Here is a 23,588-nt window from a genome sequence, read left to right as displayed (position 1 = left end):
GGTGAGGGGCTGGTGAGATGGCTCTGCAGTTAAGAGGACTGGCTGCTCTTGCAGAGGACCTGGATTTGTTTCCCAGCACCCACATGGCAGCTCACATTCATCTGTAGCTCCAGTTCCAGATGATCCAATCAATACCTTCTGACCTCTGAGGGCCCCAGGCACACATGTGGCACACAGTCATACATGAAAGCAAAACAGTCATACACATAATATAAAATAATAAAATCTAAAGAGAATTCAACAGAATGAAAAAAATCCTCATGAAGCCCTCAGCCATTATGAATATTTAGTTTCTATAGGTGTTTGTTTTCTTTGTACTGCTGAGAATTGAACCCTGGGCCTTGCCCTTCTTAGATAAGTGCTGTACTACTGAGCCACAACCCAGCCCCTTTATATGGTATTTAAGTTTTACAATAGATAAGAGTGTGTTTTATCAAATAAGGAATGATGTTTATTTTCTTACATTTGATGACCTTAAGTGATTGTTTCTGGCTCAGATTTCTTTCTTTGGAAATCCTTCATGACCTCAGAGGTTGTGTGTACTATTTTAAATAAAAGAAGACTTACAACAGTCTTTTGTGGGTATATCTCTCCTAGCTGGGCTCATCTCTAACGGAAATGTGTCACTAGTAGAAAAGAGGACCACTATAATAGTCTTTCCATGACAGTCTTCCTCTGTGACTACATGACCACAGAAGACGGCAAAGGCAGGAATGACGTTGACCAGCTCTGTGGGGGCCACCTAGGTGAAGGACAGTTTGGACAGGAAAGAGCATTTAGATTCATTTATTTTATGTGTATGAGTACTCAGCCTGCACATATGCATACACATCATGTGCAGCCTGGTTCCCGCCGAGGTCAGTATAAGGCACCTGGAACTGGAGCGAGGGACGGTTGTGTGTCGCCATGCAGCTGCTGACAATGGAACCTGTGCCCGCTGCACAAGCAACCAGAGCTCGCATGCTTGAGGCCATCTTTCCAGCTCCTCACCTCTATTAGAACAATACAGCAACTAAGACTCACAAAGCTTGTGTAAAGGAAATCCTTCCAGAATGACAATAGTTGTGTGTGTGTGTGTGTTTCTGTTTATCTGTTCATATGTATGTGTGCATCTGTGTATGTGCATGGGTAGGTGTGTATCAATGTGTTTGTGCATGCATGTGTATGTGCATGTGTGTGCTTTGCATGCACATGGGTGTGCATATGCACCTGTAAGTGTACATGCAGAGGCCAGAGTAGAACATCAGGTATCTTCCTCTCCACCTTTTTGCCTTAAGACAGAGCTTCTTAGTGAACTGTAAGCTCACAGTTTCCAGTAGGCTGGCTGGCCAGTGAACTCTCAGGACCCACCTGTCTCTGCCTTTCCATGCTGGGGTTACAGGCACCTGCAGCCATACAAGGCTGTTTATGTGAATGATGGATATCCAATTCCAGGTCCTCATGCCAGCTTAGCAAAACCTTTTACCCACTGAGCTATCTCCTCCACCCCCAGCAGCCTTTTTAAAGGAAAGAATCTATGCATATCAAGCCTAATTTAGAGTCTACAAAATATTCTAAATAAACATCATGCATAGGCATTGATCCAATCATGTATGTATTTAACTGTATTGGAGTTTATGAATTGTAAGTAACTTGTTCAAAGGAATTGTGACAGGTCCTGTTCTGTGCCACTGACACTATGAGAAACAGTGTCAAGCATGGACAGGGCAGTGTTTCAGCCCATTCAGCAGCAAATATCTGGTGTATGGTCTGTACCGGGTAGCTGAAATAAACAGTGAGAATTGTATTCTAGGTAAAGAGAGATTTAAAAAAAACTCAAATGAAAGGTCAAATGTAAAAATGAGGTAGTGGGTACTCTGGAGTAGTCGCATAACTGTGACTCCTGTGCTGGCTTTGGGGAGGAGCTGGGTGGATCCCTGGAGTTCACTGGCCATAGAGCTTAGCCAAGCTTGTAACCCGTAGGCCAGCGAAAGACCCTGCTTCAAAACTACATTAGAAAGAGACTTAAGAACTCACCAAATGTTGTCACCCTTTGACTTCTACATGAACACACACACACACACACACACACACACACACACACACACACACATACACACTGAAAGAATTTCAGAGGACAGATGCTAAAGAAGTAGTGGGAGCCTAGGATGCCTATAATTGTCCAGGCCTGGAGAGAACTATTTTAAGAGTCAAAGAACAATTCATTGGGCAGGACAGTAACATTTAATTCTTGAATAATAAGGAAGAAAAAAAATCACCCGTATGTTGAACTGGTGGGAAAGCCCTCCACATGGATCAGAAAACTCTGTGTCTGGATAATTAGTTATCCACACCAAAACAAAAATAAAGTAAAAGCTTATATCATACACACACACACACACACACACACACACACACACACACACACACACTTCAAGTGCACTATATTTCATCAGATGAAACTATAAATCCAATGCGGATGTCCCATTCAGGGTTGAGCACTGAACAGCCATGTATCCTCAGCATTTGCGCCAGTTACAAGTTTCTGTATTAACTGGTACCAACTGCAAAGAAGAAGCTTCCCTGGCCAGAGAAGTCTCACATACCATCACAAAAGATGGATGGATAGATAGATGATAGATGATAGATAGATAGATAGATAGATAGATAGATAGATAGATAGATAGATAGATAGATAGACAGATAGACAGACAGATAGACAGATAGATTGCGAGAGATTGTTGGGCCTGGAGGATGGGGAGGGGTCCTATAAAATCCTGTCTGCAGCAGGATAATGAAATCCTGAACACAATGCAGCTGTGGCTACCTATACAAGAACCGCACAAGAAGGATGACTGGAGAGTGGGAAAGGTCTAGTTGGGAGGAAGAAATGGGTAGTCAGAGTGTGAGGCAGATAAGAGAGAGCATCTGGGGTGAAACTGTTGAAACCATTGTATATCTGTATGAAATTGTCAAATTTTAATTTATTTATGCAAAAAAATATCTTGAGAATTTCAGAGAACAGTGCAGAAGCATGTCTTTATGACATAAAACAATACATAAAACAATAACAATACATAAAACAATAACAAAGGAAAAGCCTTTAAAATGGCTGTCTCATCAATGATCATATGGGCTCACAGAGACCGAGGCAGCAAGCGTGGGACCTGCATGAGTCTGCACCAAGTCTTCTGCGGATGTATTATCGCTTCCAGTTTAGTGTTTCAATGGGATTCTTAAGTGTGTGAATGAATGGGTCTCTGATTCTTTTTTTTTTTTTTTTTTTTTTTTTTGGTTTTTCGAGACAGGGTTTCTCTGTGTAGCTTTGCGCCTTTCCTTTCCTGGGACTCACTCGGTAGCCCAGGCTGGCCTCGAACTCACAGAGATCCGCCTGGCTCTGCCTCCCGAGTGCTGGGATTAAAGGCGTGCGCCACCACCGCCCGGCGGGTCTCTGATTCTTGTGACTTCTCTTGGGCTCTTTTCCTTCTGTTAGATTGTCCTGTCTGCCTTCGCTGTGACATTTTTATCTCCTTATATTTTATTTTGTTATATTTTAATATTATCTCTCTTTTCTAGTGAGAGACAGAAAAGGAGTTGATCTAGATGAGGGAGGATGTGGGGAGGAACTGGGAAAAGCAGAGGGAGGGGGAACCCAAATCATGATATGTTTTGTGAGCAAATAATCGATTTTCAATAAGAGAGTGACATTTAAAAAAATAAAACTTCTGCCTCATAAAATTTAAAATTTGGAAGGCCAGTGAAGTTCTGATCACCAGGGAGAAAAAAGTCACAAGGTAGGAGGAAAACACCCCAAGTGCATGTTACTGACAAGGGACTTCTCTATAGAATATTCTAAAACATTGGTTGATTGGTGTGGAGAGCAGATTTTTCACCAATCAAAAAAAAATTAGATAAAGTCCTAGATTAGTGGTTCTCAAACTTCCTAATGCTGGGACTCTTTAATATTGTCCCTTGTGTTGTGGTGACCCCAAAACATAAAATTATTCCATTGCTACTTCATAACTGTAATTTTGCTACTGTTATGAATCATAATGTAAATATCTGCTGTCCAGGGTATCTGATATGTGACACCCCAAAGGAGTCATGATCCACAGGTTGAGATCATTGTCCTAAAAGTATACTTTTACTAAAAATAACTAATAACTAAAAACTAGGAAAATTTCTCGTCTTATTAGGAAACAAGGAAACAGAAATTGAAGCTGAAATGAAATATCAGTTTTTATAGCCAGAGAGCTGTCGTGAAGATGAACTCTTGGACACATTAAACTTCACCTTATGCTTTTCACACACTTTGGTGGGGGCCTAGGTGAGTGTTGACTCTGAAAACGAAGCAGTAACCACTATCTAACAAATTTTAGAGTCTGGCTGCTGCATGCAAAGTCACATTAATAGCAGCACGTTTGGGTGCCATTTGCAAACGTCCAAAAAAATGATACATAAATCAAGCCTTTTTTATATAATGGAGTGCTACTTTGTAAGTAAATGAATCTAGCATCCTCCATGGCCAATCTCAGAAGCGTACTCCTGAGCAAAAGGGAAGATGCCTAAGCATACAACTGGTATTGATCACTTATATAAAACAAAACTGCAAAAAATGTTAGAGGCTGGGAAGATTGATTTGAGTTCCATTTCCGGAATCCTCTATGCAAGGAAAGAACTGACTTTTGAAAGCTGTCCTTTAATGTCAACATGCATGCTGAGGCATGTGTATGTATACCTGCATGACTATGACACATTATACACAAAACACACAATAAATAATGATGATGATGATGATAAAATATTGAAAAATATTAAGCCAGCAAGATGGCTTAGTGAGTAAAGAAACTCATCACCCAGCCTAATGACCCAATAACACAAAAAATAACTGATTCATAACTTATCATCTACCCTCCATAAATATATGTACACACACACACAAATTAAAATAATTTTAATTAAAAAAATATTTTCTATAAATACAGAAGCTCAATACTTATTCCAAACAAGCCTGTTTAAGACTCAAAGATGATGCTAACAGTGTTTTTCAGGGCGCCAGCCTGTGTACTGGTCAGCATGGATTCCTTTGACACCTAACCGGTGACACTAGCAAAGAGGTCCTGTACCTGAAACAGTTGAACTACCCTGGAGCTGTCCCGGGTGCTGAAACCGTGTCTGCTTTCCTGGATTGCGCCCTGTCGGCCATCTCTGGGTTCGTGGAGCTGTCCGCGGTACCGAAATAGTTCCGGCTAATCTTCCACTACAAACTTTCCCTCCTCAGTGGAATGATTTCCTTCTCTGGTCTACTTATCCTGTGGTCATTTCTCTTCCATCCTTTCCATTTTATACACCCTGCAGCTGATATAACATCTCCTGAAGGTTTCTTTATATTACCTTCCCTCTCTGACAACATAAGATGCCCATGATTCTGACTGGTTTTCTCAAGAATGATGACAGCATTTTAAAAGGTACTGGATTATCTGGGATAAGTCAAAAATGTTTTAAAAACATATATGGATGGTGAGAGTTGACCTAATATAGTCCATTATGGCTTCAAACTCATTATATAGTGAAAGATAACCTTGAGCTCTGACTCTGTCTCCCGATTTCTAGGATTACAGGCATGAGGCACCATATCCAGATCTAACAGTACATTCTGCTGAATTATCTGTTACACAAGGACACTGCATCATAGCTTTTACCTGCTGCCTGAGTGCCAGGTATTGCATAACTTAGACATGTCGCTCCACAAGTAATTTTATATGAATAACAAAAAGAAAGCATTTTCCATCATGAATATATCACAATGGCATGTATACATAAACACCAAGGACACCTTTTTAAAAGTTTAATAACACTCACCTTTACATAACTAGGTTTGACAGTGTCTTCACTTATGACATACATGACTGACGATGTTCTATTCTGTGTCATTTTAATGTTATTATTGACACAATATTATTCAATATTATCATTGACCCAATAAGTTGACTTTGTGAATCTCACCTTGAAATGTACTGCCAACTTAAGAACAGAGTTTGTAAATGACATTAAGCTGGTCATAATCTATCTCTGTCTGCATATTCCTTATAAAGGCCTTATAAAGGTCACATAATCTTCCACTTTTTTTTGGTGGTGGTGACATATGCCTTTAATCCCAGCACTTGAGAAGCAGAAGCAGGCAGATCTCTGTTAATTCAAGGCCAGCCTAGTCTACAGAGCAAGTTCTAGGACAGGCTTCAAAGCTACACAGAAAAACCCTGACTCAAAAAAATACCTCACATAATCATCTGCAGGATAAAAAATGATACCCCATATTTTTTATTTTTAAAAATATCTTATTGTTGTATTATTCATTGCAAACAGTGTTAAGGTAGGTGTAAACAACTACTTTTAAATATAATATGCATTTTGAACATATTCACATCTTCCCAGTTCTTCCCTTTAGTCTCCCAACCTCTATCCAGCTAATCTACTCTTCAATGTACTTTTCTGATATTAGATGGCCTTGAATTCTTATGGTTGCCATGGAGAGTCATTCCAATGAAGTTGTGTATCATCCAGGCTGTTCCTAGCATCAATAGACATTCTATAGGAGAGAAAACCTTTTTATTCTCCTTGAAATCACATGATTGTTCCCTCTTACCTCTCTATTAAGGCAAAGTGAGTCTTCTTTCTTCCTTTTTAATAACATCCAGTTTCTCTCCTGGACATAAATGAAGATGTCAGCGACTTAAGTGGTTGGACAATAAATTCAAAGCCAACTGTTTGGAAAAGTTATCTTTAGTTCTGGGCAATGAGTTCTCAAGTAGGCTTTCCACATTTCAATATTTTTGTGTTTTTAAGAGAGTGCTGTTCTTCCAGCCAGCTGCAAGCAGAAGGGCCAACTTAAATCCAAGAGCTGGGCCTTGGAGGGCTCTTAGTCTCTGTGGGTTTGGAGCAAAAATTCAAGTGAAACTTTTCATCAGGTTGTACTGGGGCTTGTGAGGGTGACCCAAAGGCAGCATTGGTTCCAAATCAGTTCCCAGATAGTTTGTAACTCCTAACAGGACCAAGGACTTGTATCAGATGTTGGCATCAAACAGGCATGTGAAATCCAATCACTGCTCTCCAGCTGCTCCCAAGATAATGAAAGACACTGAACCTACAAAAGGCATTTATAAAATCTTGTAATAAATGGCGAGTGACATGCCATGTGCCAAGGGTGAAAATATGGAGACCTGGAACTATTTGTAGGATGTATATATGAACGTGGCTTCTCAGGGGTATCACATGAACATAAGTGTTTGTTACAAGACAAGAAAAAAAGAGGCAGAAGTTCCACTGACTCAAAAAAAATTAAAATGTCTGCCAACACCACTAGGTGAGCATTGTGAAATATGATAAAATATTTTTATTATAGAAGAAATACATGCTTAGCAGAGTAAGTTGACAGAAGACAGTAATGTGAGAAGCAATGTCTCCCACATGAAGATAATCATTATTAAAAATTTAAGGCAATAATTTCTAAAACCTATTCTAGTTCTTACATAGAAATTGCATTTTTAAATTTCTTTGAGTCAGTCTTATGTAGCCTTGGATACCTCTGAATTCACTGTGTAGTCAAAGATGACCTTAAACTCCAGATCCTTCTGCCTCCACTTCTCAGGCTCTGGGATCACAGGCACGCAGCCTACACCCCATTTATGTAGAGCCTGGGCTCAAACCCAGACTTTGTGCATTTCAGGCACATGCTCAACTAACCGAGTAATATCCTGAGCCTCCAAATGTATTTTCAAAAACTGAAACATAGGCATATTGCATGAAGCTGGGTATATTTTTCATATTTATTTACTTTTATTTCTATGTATAAGTGTTGTGTCTGCACATGTGTATGTATGCTGCATGTGTGCCTAGTGACTGCAGATGCCAGAAGAGGTGTCGGGTCTCCTGAATCTGGAGTTACAGATGGTAGTGAACCACTGTGTGGGTGCTGGGAACCCACATGTCCTCTGCAAGAGCTGCCTGTGATCTTAACCACTGGGCAATCTTTCTAGCTCCAGACATGGTTTTGTAACCTAACTTTCAGCATTACAACAGGTAACCATCATAGTTTGTGACATACTTATGAGTAACTATAGCTAGGTACTTGGGCTCTGTATTTATCACACCATTTGGGTGGATGTGATAGTTTATATCATTGGACATTTATAATTGAATTTCCCCCAATAGTTCTCCATTAAAAGCACAAAATGGAGCTGGAGAAATGGCGCAGTAGATAAAAGCATGGCCTCTTCTTGCAGAGGACCTGAGTTCGGGTCCTAACACCCACATCAGGGAACTCACAACCACTCATAACTCCAGCTCCACGTGAATCTGATGCCCTGATGCCATCTTCTAGTCTCTGACAGCATCTGCACATGTGTGCATGTACACACACACATACACACACACACACACACACACACACACACACACACACACTGAATAAATAAATAAATCTCTCTTAAAACACAAAACGTTTAAGATGTTTACATGTACATAAAATATCCTAAATTATTTTCTTTGCAAAGCTTCTTTCGTCATGTTCTGAGTCAACATTCAAACACACTCACATATGTAATGCATACTTTCAAATATCCCCTGACAACTGCATCAGTTTCCGTTAATATGTTTTAATTATTATTGAAGTTTATAAATAAAAATTCACACTGTCCTTGATTCTTTCTTGGTTTCTGAAAAAGCCCTGTGTACATGCTCATTAGATGTATTTCATTTTTGTTTAAAGGCATCTTACTCAAATATTTCAAAATTATAATTTTACTTTAAAATTCAAATTTCAGGTTACAAACTTTACATACATTTTATGAATAAGCACAACTACATTGAATCCTTTTTTATATCACATCTCACTATATGGAGATAGCATCATATATTCAGTCATTGTCTTATTGTTGAATATTATCATTCATTCTGGTTTCAGACACTTGACACAATGTTACAATCAACATCATTTTCCATTTTCTCAACTGGAGTGTTTTTAATTATGTAATTAATAATTAGTTTACAACTAGTTTTGAGCATTTTATACTGGCAAGTAGTTACTGTCCAAGATAGTTCGAACAGTTTAGTATGTCACCCAGAAATAAATAAGCACGTTTATCTTTTTTAAAATCTAAAGAGGTCAGGATGTGAAAACCTGCTGAATGTTCCCCAACGTGATATAGTGGTGGCTTGATTTTCTATTTAACATTTTCTATGAGGGCCAATGGGGCCTTTAAATTCATTGAACACTTGTGTTATTTCAGCTATTACTTCTTTATAAATACCACCACCTCCCTGAACATATATTTGGGGGGTTCTTACCGACAGTTTTCAAAAATTAAAATAATGATTTCATTGTGGCATTTTCATACACACTTTGTCCTTCACAATGCCTATAGGTCTCTATCCCTCGTCACTGGTACCCTTCACCCCCATAGGAGCCCACCTTATATATACATCTGCAAAAGATATATGTGTGAGAGACTTAAAATGTATACATAAATTTAAGATATGAATCTTAAGTAACTTAAAAGTATGTTTTAAAAGTAAAGGTATTAAACATTTGCCAAATAGTTTGTCAGTTGCTCAAAAAATCAGCCATTCCGTTAACATATGACAAGCCCAGCAATTCTACACCTGGGTTTAAGAATAAGAGAACAGGAAATGCACTTCCACTCAAAAGTTATGAACTATGAGGCTGGAAAGATAGCTCAGTGGTAAGGGCACTTGCTGATCTTGCAGAGAACTAGAACTCAGTTTCTAGCAACCTCATCAGTCTGCTCACAATGACCTGCAACTGCAGGTCTGGGAGATCCAACCTCTAGCTTCTGGCCTCTGCAGGGACCTGCATGCATACATACATACATACATACATACATACATACATACATACATGTTCTTACATGCACATACACACACACACAAATAAAAAAATAAATACATCAGTAAATAAAAATAGAAGCTTTTAAAGTTATGAATAAGTGTTCACACAAACATCAATTCACAATAGCCCAATATTGGAAACAACCAAACTATCAGTCAATGAACGGACAAACAAATATAGTCTGTCCATGTTAAACAATATGATTAGGTCACGGAAATAAATGACTCACGGATACCTTCTACAATATTCAGAAATGTAATGCATTATGAACTGTAAAAGGAGTCATTGGTGACATTGCATAATTCCCTGTCTACAAACTATCAAAAACAGGGAAACCTATGCACATAGAAGGTAGATAGTGATTTTTTAAGGAGTAGAGATACCACAGGAAATGACTTCCAGTATATATAGGTATTTTTCTGGGAATGATTAAATTGCAATGTTGATGGTTGTACTACTTTGTAAAAATATTCAAACACTAAGTTGTGTGTGTTTAAAAGGTGAAGTAATGGTATATGAATTATATCTTAACACAAAAGTAGGATGTAGGTAAATTGATGTCTCACCTCATGGTCTTAAGTGCCTGGTCAAACTGAGGACCAGTGCATGGTTCTACGGAAAGCTGATTGCACCTCCCTGTTCCTCAGACAGTAGATGATGGGGTTGCACATGGGGGTGACCACTGTGTAGATGACAGACAGCACCTTGTTGAGGTCCATGGCTTCTATGCGGCTAGGGCGAGCATAGATGAAGATAGTGGCTGAATAAAAGATGCCCACCACTACCAAGTGGGAGGCACAGGTAGAGAAGGCTTTGTGGCGGGCAGCAGCTGATGGCATGGCCAGAACTGTCCTACCAATGGCCACATAGGTGGCCATGGCCACAAGGAGTGAACCCCAGAGGATGACGATGGCTGAGATGAAGTCAACCAGCTCTGTGAGGGCCACGTGGGTGCAGGACAAATTCAGAAGAGGAGAGACATCACAGAAGAAGTGGTTGAGGACATTGGGACCACAGTAGGACAGACTTGCAATGCATGCTGTTTTGATCACTGAGACTAGCAACCCACCCAGCCATGAAGACAAGGCTAAGCCCAGGCAGACCTGTGGCCTCATGAGGAGTGGGTAGTGCAGTGGGCGGCAGATGGCCACATAGCGATCATAAGCCATGGAGGCCAGGAGGGTGCACTCTGTGCAGATGAGAGAGATGAAGAAGAAGAGTTGGGTCATACAACCTGTGAATGGAACATGGCAGGTTCCTGTCCACAGCCCCATGAGTAGGGTGGGCATGGTGACTGACACATAGCACATCTCCAGGCAGCTGAGGTTGCCCAGGAAGAAGTACATGGGCTTGTGGAGCTCACTGTGACTACAGATGAGGTAGATGATGAGGGTGTTCTCCAGGAGTGTCAGCAGGTAGAGAGTCAGAAAGACGACAAACAGGGCATCCCTTATCCCCAGCCTTGTGGACAAGCCCAGTAGGACAAACTCTTGGACTCTCGTCATGTTGCCCAATTCAAGTGACTCCTCCATCTAAAAACAAAATACATCTACAAAGTTTTTTTCTAACTCTCTTTCCTTGTATCTGATCCCACCCTAGAACAACACCATTATCGCAACTGCATAAATCACTTCTTTAAAAAACTTTTACTGTGTTTATGTATTTTGCAGAGGGTCTGGGGTATGAGTATGAGGGTTATAAGGCTCTTTTTTGCTGGGGCCGTTTCTCTCCGTCCACCATACAGGTTCCCTGGGTCAAACTGAGTTCATTGATCTTGGCTACAAGCACCTTTTCCCATTGAGCTGTTTCGCCAGCCCTGATGTCATTTCTGATTCGATTTTTATGCTTCTAAATTTGACATATAATAGTCTTTGTGTATCATCTAGTGGTGTCTTCCCAAAATATATTTGACATAAGATCACTCCTTTCTCCTTAAAATGCCCATGCATCCTTATTATTCTTACAATAGATAACTTCCACAATACAATTTCTTTTTTTTTGAAACAGTGTCTCAGGTAACCCAGGCTGGTCTTGAGCTCAGTACATAGCTAACAATGGTCTTGAACTCCTGATCATTCTGCCTCCATCTCCTGAATGCTAGAATTACCAATATGTGAACCACACCCACTTCATCATAATGGGTTATCATCAGGATTCCAGTAACCGGTGCACTCATCCCAGATGATTTGGGTTTAGGTCCTCTGCACATCAACTGAGACCCCCTGGTTCCCTTTTCATGTCCTCAAATGATCCAAACTCCTAGCCCTAGGAAATTCCCACATGCTGTTCCTTTTGCCTGGAAAACACTTAACATTCTTGCTTTTCATTTTAAAACATTGTCCTCAGAGAGGCCTCTCTCAGAAGTCTCATATCAAATCCTGTGTCATTATTCCTTATCCCATTCCTTAAGTCTTCTTGTAAAAGTGATTGCTACTGGTTTAAATGACTGGGAGGAGTCTGGAGAGTTGGCTCAGTGTTTAAAAGCACAGGCTGTTTTTGTAGAGGAACTGGGTGTGGTTCTTAGAACCCCCATGGTGGCCCAGACCACCCACAACTCCAGTTACTAGCTAGCTAATGCCTTTTCCTGACTTCCACTGGTACCAGGCATACTCTTGGTGTACATGGATACACCCGGGCAAAAACATACCTATACATAAAATAAAATGAACAAACCTAAGGGAAAAAAAACTAAAACACTGACTTTTTTCCATTGGTCATTTTCTTTCTAACTAGTTGGTAAGCCTCCAGGGGGAAGATTGCATTGATTGATGTCAGTCTTACTCAGGCCTCTGTCGTCCACACTCAGCCGAGGTCCCTCACGTAGTGAGCTGTACATACCCTTTCATAATGCATGGTGGATCAAGGGTGGCTTTCTAAGCATCAGTCTCTCCCTCCAGAAGCTTCACAGTAAAAGAATTCAATGTCATTGGGACTCAGGCTCAATTTACATTAGTTGTTGAATTATCTGGGCTTGGTTTTGGAATTGACTTTAGACAGTGTCTCACTTTGTGGTCCAGGCTGTCCTAGAACTCACTGTGTAAACCAGGATCACCTTTAGCTCACAGCAAGCCTCCCACGTGCTGAGAGTGCTGATGTGAGCCACCACACTGAGCTCTGATGGATACTGAGCTAGAAGAGACACAACGTGGAACAGCTGGAGAATGGCTCTTGAGTCAAAAATGATTCTTTGTGGGCCTATATCAATTCTCAACATGCTGGATTTATTCAAGCTTCAGTTTTTCCTCTGTAGAACTAAAAATAAACTATATCATCTTCCATGAGCTGTGGTGGAGATGGCACAAGAAAATAAAAAGTAAAGTTTATGGAAACAAGTTATTATTAATTTTGATAATATTTTACCAAACCCTTTTAAGTGTCTGTTAATACTACTGAGGATGTGGGTCATTTCCCCGGACACACTATGGTACAGCATAATTCTCATCTCTCCGACTCTGTGTCTGACTACCTGCTGATTTGAAAACAGTGGTAACATTAACCCGATCTGTTAGAGCATCAGTTGTGGCAATTTCCTAGAGGAATTGTTCTTGTTCACAGCTGCACTGAATGCTTATATCAAATTTTCTTTTCTTTTCCGTGGGTTGCTGTGACAGATATTTTTCCAGTTACTGTCCCGTTGATAACACCACAAAGTCGTGCTCTAGCTTTAAAGCAGCTTTAGAATTACGAAGTGCATGATCCAAATAGATAAGAGTGGTTTCATCTTACAAGCATGCCTCCAGCATCAGCACTGAGATGCCCCAGGAAAGCACAGTGAGCATAGAGAAATAAGCAAGACTTGGCCCCAGACAGGAGCTTTCTATTTTCTTCTTCATTAGTGGATAAACCTGGATAACTTACTCTAACTCATATGATACTTCATAGCCTTTTGAAAACAAATATGATTATCTTCATTGAAAATGTATACCTCCACCATCAAGTAAGGGTCAAATAGAACTGAACTTCAACATTAGATATTAATAGCAGTGATTGTAGAAGAACTTACATGCTCTCCTAGAGGCTCCATCTCCTCCTGGACAAATTATGAGTTATTCTAGTGTTAGCCTAGTAAGATTCACCTGTGCCAACTTTCTGAAACATGGTAAACAATAAATACTACCTACTATGATTAAGCCATAAGCATCCAAATGTAAATATCATTCTTATGGAATGTACAATGTCTTATGAATACAGATTGCCAAGCATTTGTGAGTAAGACACTACGCCATATACTTGCAGACAAAGAAATCAAGCCCAGAAAAGGGACGAAGCTTGACTGAGGACACTGAGATCATAAGCAGCAAATCCAGGAACCAAGCCAAGACCTACCTGGCTCTGAAGCTAATGATCATTGCTTTATTCTACACATGTGTGAAGTAGTACTATAAAGCTCTCTTTCTCCTGGCCTCTAAACTAGATCCTGGGGCTGTATAGAAGGCAACTATGCAAAAATTAAGCTCAGCAGGTAAAGGCACCTTCCATGAAACTTCACAACATGAGTTTTATCCCTGGGAATCGCATGGTGTAAGGAGAGAACTGGCCTCCCCTAAGTTATCCTCTGACTTTTACACATGTGCTGTGATGTATGTACCTCTGAATATATGCACATGCAAATAATAAAGTAATAAATAATAATCAGGGAGTAAACAGAAAGAAAGGCAAAAGAGCAATAAATTTATGGACAAATATGGACAAAAAAACCAACAAGAAACTGTACAACTAACGCAAAAGGACGTGGTCACGCTTTGATCAGGGCCCCTCAGCTAGCTGAAAACGCAAGTGCCCTTTTCTCCTCTCAACCCACCGACTCTGCTTCACTCATCCTCAAGAGAAATCTTGTTATGGTGGAAAGAATTTGGGGCTCAGAATTATGTGACCCAGAACTAAAATTCAAGAGCCTAAACTAGTATGAAAGCCAACATTTTTCTTTTCAGCATAGGCTTGACAGTATTCCGTTTCCCCATCCTTAAAGTGAGGGCTGTGGGTATAACTGCATCACAGGGCTGAGGAGAACTCATGGCGATAAAACAAGAAAATTCAACAAGGCACCTGACACAGAGGATGTGACTCTAAACTACCACCTGTCTCATCTTCTCCCTTCCTTCTCCAGTCCCAGCACCGGGAGGTGTCCAGTTTGCTTACCTGAGAAGCATGAGTAAAGTGTTCCTCTACCATGGTCTCTAATCAGTGCTGAAATGGTCTGAGTGTCCACTCAGAGATGGAGTTCTCAGCAATGAAGACAAAGGATCCAGCACTGTCCTTGGTTCTGAACCAAGAGTCCTAGATCCTCCTTGTCCCTTTACCCATTGTGTATCTGAGCTTCTTGTCTGGACAATGCCAAGTTGCTTCTGTACTCACAGGCAGGAGACATGCAAAGAGGCTAGCTTAAGCCGTGTCTGAGGATCTCTGAGACTGCCATAAATCTCTGTGGAATTAAACAACAGATGGAAGAGATTTTTTTTTCTAAATTAGAAAAGCTATTAGGCTTGAGGAACAGGGCAAAGGCATGCCCAGGCTGGAGTGTTTTTCCACCATGTTGATAAGCAAATATTGTCTTCTGTGTGATGGATGGTGGTATCCATGCTAGGAACATCAGAATAAGTCTGACATTGTCCCAGTACCCATGGTACCTGGTAAAGGTCAATATGAAAATGGAACCAGAAACTGAGGGTGGCAGAGGGGAAGACAGGCTGAATTAACTTTTACCAGGGAGACATGAATGAATGTCTATTCACCACATACAGGACACCAATGACAGACCAAGGTGATGACTCCACTAGAATCCAACCTGACGGACTAATGACTTCATTCAATTGACTTAAAGAACTGAGCAGGTGTCTAATCCCAGAAGTGTGGGTGATACCCAAAGAGCTGCATCACCACAAAGTCTCCCAGCCCATCATAGAAGCTGCATTATGGATTCTCAGCTGCAGTTAGTCTTCTACTTCCTGTATACTACAGCATCTCCCAAGTTGACCTGCAGCTGGAGGAGAGAAAGAAGGAACTCTACTTATGGGTCTTGTGACCCCCACTCTCTGCTTCTACTAGGGAGTTTTAACGATTCCTTTACTATCTCTATGGACTGACCTACACCTATACCAATTCACTCAATTAGTTTCCAAGGTGGTCTCCACTTCAATTCCACCTCAATATGATCATGTTATCCTAGAGAAAATTGGTGACAAAATTAAATGTTCAGGAGATTTTCCAAGGCTACTTTCACCCAGCACAAGTCAGGAAACATTCCCTTGAATAGATACATATTAGATCATAGGTACAAGTTTAAAATAAATGCTCTCAGTGTCTAGAGAGATAACTTGAAGGTTAAGAATGTTTACTGTTCTTACAGAGAATAAAAGTTCATCTCCAAGTACCCACAGTATGCATCCCACAACTGCTAGTAGCTCCAGATCTGGGAGATTTAATGTTATCTTCTGGCCTTTACAAGTACCTGTATGTGAATGCACACATGTGCACCTGTACACACACAAATACACACAGAAAGAGATAGAGGGGAGGGAGGGAGAGAGAGATGGAGAGGAGGGGGTAGTACCAAGGAAGAAAACAACTCAAAAGTTTCAGGAAGTACTTGAAACTGTTCAAATCCACTAGGCTTCTCCCTGTTCAAGCATGTATAGGCAGTATGGACTAATTAGAGACATGCTCTAACAACCTGATCTGCCTAGAGCAGTGATTCTCAACCTGTGGGTCTAGACCCCCTGGGAACAAACAACCACTTCACAGGGGTCACTCAAGACCCTCAGACATATCAGATATTTAAATTACAATTTATAAGAGTAGCAAAATTACAGTTACAAAATAGCAACAAAAAATTTGATGACCAAGGGTGCTGTCACCACAACTGTACTAAAAGGTCACAGCTTCAATGCAATCCCCCATCACAATCTAAACACAATTCTTCACAGACTTGAAAAAACAATACTTAACTTCATAAGGAAAAACAAAAAACCTAAGATAGCTAAAAGAATCCTGTACAAAAAGGCAACCTCTGGAGGAATCACGATCCTCTGACCTCAAGCTCTACTAGAGCTAGAGTAATAAAAACAGCTTGGTACTGGAATAAAAACTAACATGTGGACCAATGGAACTGAACTGAAGATCCTAGCATTAATCCATACATCTATGAACACCTGATTTTTGAAAAAGAAGCCAAAAGTGTACAATGGAAAAAAGAAGGAATCTTCAACAAATGCTGGCATAACTGGATGTCAACAAGTAGAAGATTGCAAATAGATACATATCTATCACCATACACAAAATGCAAGTCCAAGGGGATCAAAGACCTCAACATAAATCCCGTTACTCTGAACCTGATAGAAGAGAAAGTAGGAAGTAGTCTTGAACGCATTGGCACAGGAGATCACTTCCTAAATATAACACCAGTAGCACAGACACTGAGAGCAACAATTAATAAATGGAACCTCTTAAAAAACTGAGAAGCTTTTGTAGAGCAAAGGACATGGTCAACAAGAAAAAGTGACAGCCTAGAGAATGGGGAAAAAACCTTCACCAACCGCACATCTGTCATAGGGTTGATATCCGAAATATGTAAAGAATTCAAAAAACTAGACATCAAAATAACAAACAATCTAATTAAAAAATGGGCTACAGAGCTAAACAGAGAATTCTCAACAGAGGAATCTCAAATGGCTGAAAGACATTTAAGGAAATGCTCAATATCCTAAGTCATCAGGGAAATACAAATCAAAACAACTCCGAGATACCATCTTACACCTGTCAGAATGGCTACGATCAAAACAGTGAAGACAGCTTATGCTGGAGAGGATGGGGAGAACACTCCTCCACTGTTGGTGGGAGTGCAAACTTACACAGCCACCATGGAAATCAGTGTGGGGGTTTCTAACAAAATTGGGAATCAGTCTCCCTCAAGACCCAGCTATACCACTCTTGGGCATATGCCCAAGGAATGATCAATCATACCACAAACATACATGCTCAAATATGTTCATAGCAGCATTATTCATAATAGCCAGAACCTGGAAACAACCTAGATGCCCCTCAACCCATAGAATGGATAAAGAAAATGTGGCACATATACACACTGGAGTACTATGCAGCAGTAAAAAAACCAATGATATTGTGGAATTTGCAGGCAAATGGATGGAACTAGAAAACATCATCCTGAGTGAGGTAATCCAGACTCATAAGGACAAACATGGTATATACTCACTCATAAGATGTAAAGCAAAGGATAACCAGACTACAACCCATAGCTCCAGAGAAACTAGCTAACAAGGAGGACCCTAAGAGGAACACATAGATAGCCCAATGAAGGAGAAATAGATGATATCTACATGAGCAAACTGGAAGGGGGTAATGGAGGGCAAAGAATGGGGAATGAGAGCGTAAGGAAATGGGAGAGTCGAGCTGGAACAGGGAGAGTGGGAGAGCAAGGAAAGAGATACCATGATAAATGAAGACATCATAGGAATAGGAAGAAACAGGGTGCTAGGGAAGTTCCCAGGGATCCACAGGATGACCCCACCTTAGACTACTAGCAATAGTAGAGAGGGTGCCTGAACTAGTCTACTCAGGTAACCAGATTAGTGACTACTCTATCATCATAGAACCTTCTTCCAGTTACTGATGGAAGCAGATGCAGAAATCCACAGTTGGGTGCCAGTCCGAGATCCAGGAATCCAATTAATGAGAGAGAGGGGGGATTCTGTATATGAGGGACATCAAGATCATGATGGGAAAATAGGCAGAGATGACTAGCCACTTTTGTGGTGTTAATCTAATTGTACTGAAATATTATTTTGATTGTATGTTAATAAATAAAGTTGTCCGGGGGTCAGAGCTATTAGAGCCATAGCAAGAGCCGGGCGGTGGTGGCACACGCCTTTAATCCCATAGATATCTGTGTGTTCAGGGTCAGAGCTATTAGAGCCATAGCAAGAGTGTGGCGGTGGTGGCACATGCCTTTAATCCCATAAGATCTCTGTGTGTTCAGGGATACAGCCAGCATTGGAGACATATGCCTTTAAGACCTAGGGGGCTGTACATTCAGACAGTGACGAGGCAGTCATGTGTTTGGGTTTACAACCAATGAGAAGGCAGAACAACATACTTTAAAAAAACGAACCGACAGGAGGTAGGTCTCTTTTCGCGAAGCTGGGACAGCAGGAGGAAGGGTGAGATTTTAGCTCTGAGCTCTGACTTCTCGGCTTTCTCTTTTACATTGTTTCTGTGTTTCTTATTTAATAAGACGGTTGGTTACATCTACACACTTTAGTGGAAACCCACGAACTGTGGACCAATTGCTGTGGAGACCCCGTGGAACTGAACTAGGCCCTCTGGATATGTGACACAGTTGTTTAGCTTGAACTGTTTGGGGGGCCCCCAGGCAGGGAGATAGGAATCTGTCCCTGGTGCATGAGCAGGCTTTTTGGAGCTCAATGCCTAAGGTTTAACACCTTACACAGCCTTGGTGCAGGGGGGAGGGGCTTGGACCTGCCCCAACTGAATGTACCAGGCTCTGCTGACACTCCATGGGAGAACTTGACTTGGGGGAGGTGGGAATGGGGAGTGGGTTTGGGGGGAAGGCTTGGGGGCAAGAAGAGGGAGGAGGGAGGATCTGTGGTTGATAAATAAAATGAATAGAAAATTTATTAATAATAAAAAAGAATTTTAAAAAGTTTACAGCATTAGGATGGTTAAGAACCGCTGGCCTAGAAGAAGCTCATAGCAGCTGAAGTGCTTCAGAGACGCTCACCTATCAAAATGTCTGTAAGTTGTGAAGTGAGTTCCAGAATTTCTGATCTCACACACCATCACCCATGCCACGGTAGGCTTTTGTTGATACAAGCTGTTTTGTGTAATTTCTACCCCTGTAAGTAACTCCAGTAGAACTCACTGGTTCACCAAGGTGGACTTTGGAAGTATCATTACTTTGGTCTGTCTTGATTCCCTATCTGGGGTGAATAGTCATTACTTCTTAACATCTTCCCAGGAATAGCCACACTCACAAATTCTCAGCTTGTCTGTCTCTCTCTCTTTCTCTGTCTGTTTCTCTGTCTCTCTCTGTCTCTCTTTCTCCCTCTCTATCTTTATCTCCCCGCATTGAGTTCAGTGTATAATTGGAATTTCTCAGCCTGACATTTCAGGCCCCACAGTACACGAATCCAAGAAATACTTTCTGCCTCTTTGGCTGTGGTTCTGCACATCTCTGGCTTCCCGGCCCAGGGTAGATGCTCTTATGTCCTTACTCACTTCCATATTTCACTCTCATGCCTTGTCTGATCATTTTACCTACAGCACGATCTCCCACCCCCTCCTCCTGGGAAACAATAGTCATCGCCGAGGCCTGGATTACTCATAGACTCTACCAATAATGATCTTTATATCCCTGGTCACTCTAACCGGTTGCTTTAATTTGTGCAGAGTGCATAACAAATGTCCTGGACCGAGTAGTTTAAACATCTGTTCTCTTTTTCTGGAGGCTGCAAGTTGAAGGTCAAGAGGTTGACATTTATTGTCTGCTGAAGAATTGGTTCCTGGTTTTCTGACAGATGCTTTGCTGTGCTCTTGGTTGATAAAAAAAAGATCTCTTGGGTCCTCCACACCCTATTTAGTGGCACTAATAACATAGTAAGGTTCCCAACTTTATGATTTCATTTAACCCTGATCATCCCCCAACACTCACTTCCAAATATCATCACGTTGAAAATTAGAAATTAATATATAGAATTAAATAAGACATATATTTTTGGCCTGTAAGCAAGATTTATTAAGAGTGTTTTTAAATCTCATTTGCTGTTGTTATTGGGATGCATTAGAAAAAAACTTCAAGGTAAAAATCTCACAGTAGTGCACAACAGGTACTGAACAATAGGTACTGTGAGATGGCCTCTCATATATGGGCTTCAAATAGATTTAGAGACAACCCTACAGACTTGTAATTTAAATGCATCTAAAAGCAAAGAGTCCCACACAGCATTGATAAAAAAGAAAGCAAAGTCACAAAAGAATTCAAATTGGGAGATCAAAAAGACAATTGTGTATCCATGTCATTTTAATACCAAATCTACTGAAAGAAATTGGATGAAGAAAATGTGGTAAATTCATGTAATGTGTTCTTATTTAACCATTAAGAGGAACAAAATTCTGATATATGTTATTACACAAGGTTGGACTGTAACAAGATTTTTCCTGTCCCAACCACCTATTCCCAAATATCCAGCAGCTGCTTCCCAAATAACCACACAGAGGCTTATATTAATTATAAATGCTCAGCCAATAGTTCAGGCTTATTACTAACTAGTTCTTACACTTAAATTAACCCATAATTCTTATCTATGTTTAGCCACATGGCTTGGAATGTTTTCTCAGTACAGCATTCTCATCTTACTTTTCTGTGTTTGATGGCAACTCTCTGATTCCACCCTTCCTCTTCCCAGAATACTTCCAGTCTGGTGCTCATGGTCAAACTGTTCCTTCCCAAACACTGGCCAATCAGCTTTTTATTAGCAAATGAGAATAATAAATACTCATAACATAGAAAATGATTGCTCTACATTGTTGTACTTTGATGTCAGAGTGAGAGAATGAGCAGTCACAAAAGATAAACACTATGTAGTTCAGGTATGGGTTACCCAAAGGAGTCAAATTTCTAGGCACATGGAGTAGAATTATGGCTGCTAGCAGTGTGAAGAAGTAGAATAAGGAGGGATTGTTGAGTGAGTACAGAGTTTCCATTTTACAGGATGAAAGCATTGTAGAAGCAAGATGGTGTCAGTGATTCAAACACACAAATGAGTTTATTGTTAAACCCTAGGTGTCTAACTGCTCCAGATCATTGACTACCTTCTTGTCTATCTGGAAAGAGACCTCAGAACTACAAAAATGGTTCTGATCAATAGATGTGGACAGCCATGTACTGGTTGCTTTTTATTTATTGTCAATTGACAAAACCTAGAGTCACCTGGGAAGAGGGGACATGTTAGGGAACTGTCTAAATCAGACTGTCCTGAGGATATGACTCTGTGAAATTGTCTTGATTGATGGTTGATGTGGGTGGTTCCAGCCCACTGTGGGTGGCATCACCCAGGCCGATGTGCCTGAGCTGTAGATGAAAGCAAAGAGCAGGGATCAGTAAACAGCATTCCCCCATGTTTCTGCCTCCAGTTTCCTGCCTTGAGTTCCTGCCCTGAATTCCTTCAGTGATAGACTATGTGTGACCTGCCAGATAAACCATTTTCTCTCCTAAGTTCCTTTTGGTCAGTGTTTTATGGCAGCAACAGAAAAACAAAAACATCAGACCTTCATTCCTCATTCATCCTCTTGGCAAGCATTTATTAAGTGTCTAGTAAGTACTAGGCATGGTACTGGGTGATAACTATAAAGCAGTACTTTATTCAAGGTCAATTCAAATTTATTAAGAAGAGCAGTTAAAATTGCAGTTGTGGCCAGGTGTGACGATAGGTTCCTGTAATCCTAGGAGACTGAGGTAGGAGGGGCATGAATTTGAGGCCAGCATGAGGCTTTGCAGCAGGACTTTTCCCTAAAAGTGTAATAAAACATTGTAGTTGTTTGAGTGGTGGGAAGGGGACATGATATTGTGAAAATTTGAGACATATCTTACTCAATGAAGACTGGGATGGTTCATCTGCAAGATGTGAGGGAGTAAAGCTTCCATGAGGTGGATTCATTTTCTTATTTTTATGAGTAAATAATTGACAAGAATCAACTGATACCTTAAGAAGTGACTCTGTCCAACATGGCAACAAGAGCATAAGGAAGATGATCACATTGCATGTACAGTCAGGAATCAGCAGACAGGAAGTAGAGTTGGACTTTCAAATCTCAAGGCCCACCTCCACCAATTACACAACCTTCTAAAAATATGCCACCAGATGGGGCAGTATTAGCAGATAGCCTATTAGGCTATTATAGCATAATATACCATTAGCAGATAGCATATTCACCCAGTCACTTATATATCCAATATAAGATAAAGGCTACATGATATTGTTTATGATGTATTGCTTGCAAAATATAAGAAAAACAAATCTATGTATTCAATGCAGACAGGATTTGTTGTTTTAATTTTTATTTATTCTTTGATAATTCTATACATTTATACAAAGTGTCTTAAACACATTCATCCATCATTTCAAAACCTTCTGGGGTCCCAATAACATTTCCTTTTTAACCTTGTTTTCCCCTACAACATTTATTTTATAATCCAATGAATATACTTAGTGCTGCCCATATGTTCATGGGCATGAGATCATCCAATGGGCCCAGACAACATTCCAGTGGCCACACTAAAGAAAAGGGACTCTCAGGGGATGGAGAGATGGCTCAGCAGTTAAGAGCACTGACTGCTCTTCCAGAGGACTTGGGTTCAATTCACAATACCCACATGGCAACACACAACTCTCTGTAACTCTGGTTCCAGGGGACCTGACACCCACGGCAAAACACCAATGCACATAAAATAAAAGTAAATAAATCTTTTAAAAAGCAGAAAAGTGATTCTCCCTCCTGCTTCTCAGCTTGGGGTAGAGCTCCATGAGTCCCGCCCTCCTCATGCTGGCATGTCTAACTGGCTTGGTCTTGCATGGGTGGTCACAGCTGCTTGAGTTCATGTGGGCAGCAGGTCATGTCACCTCCAGAGGACAACATTTCACAGCACTCCACCCCATCCTCCAGCTTTTCC

The 23,588-nt window shown here is 40.7% G+C and overlaps 1 protein-coding gene across 1 annotated transcript; it reads right to left on the bottom strand.

The window, feature by feature from the left end:
* Window positions 1-8,614: 8,614 nt before the first annotated feature.
* LOC102909871 (olfactory receptor 6Z7-like) lies at window positions 8,615-15,239 on the bottom strand. The gene is made up of 2 exons (XM_076570512.1): window positions 15,026-15,239; window positions 8,615-11,418 (listed from the first exon to the last, which is right to left on the bottom strand). Exons 1-2 carry the CDS (start codon window positions 15,056-15,058, stop codon window positions 10,474-10,476), a joined length of 978 nt encoding a protein of 325 aa, XP_076426627.1. The 5' UTR covers window positions 15,059-15,239; the 3' UTR covers window positions 8,615-10,473.
* Between the last annotated feature and the right edge of the window lie 8,349 nt (window positions 15,240-23,588).

Source organism: Peromyscus maniculatus, chromosome 1 (assembly GCF_049852395.1).
Source record: "Peromyscus maniculatus bairdii isolate BWxNUB_F1_BW_parent chromosome 1, HU_Pman_BW_mat_3.1, whole genome shotgun sequence".
Lineage (NCBI taxonomy): Eukaryota > Metazoa > Chordata > Mammalia > Rodentia > Cricetidae > Peromyscus > Peromyscus maniculatus.
The sequence above is the reverse complement of the archived record's forward strand: the minus strand, read 5'-3'. Positions and strand labels throughout refer to the sequence as shown.

What these genes read in the sequence shown, in the direction of transcription:
- LOC102909871 (XM_076570512.1), bottom strand. Translation starts at nt 15,058, where the DNA reads ATGGTAGAGGAACACTTTACTCATGCTTCTCAG. An exon ending in ACTTTACTCATGCTTCTCAG is followed by an intron (nt 11,419 to 15,025) that starts GTAAGCAAACTG and finishes TTTTGTTTTTAG; the next exon opens with ATGGAGGAGTCACTTGAATT.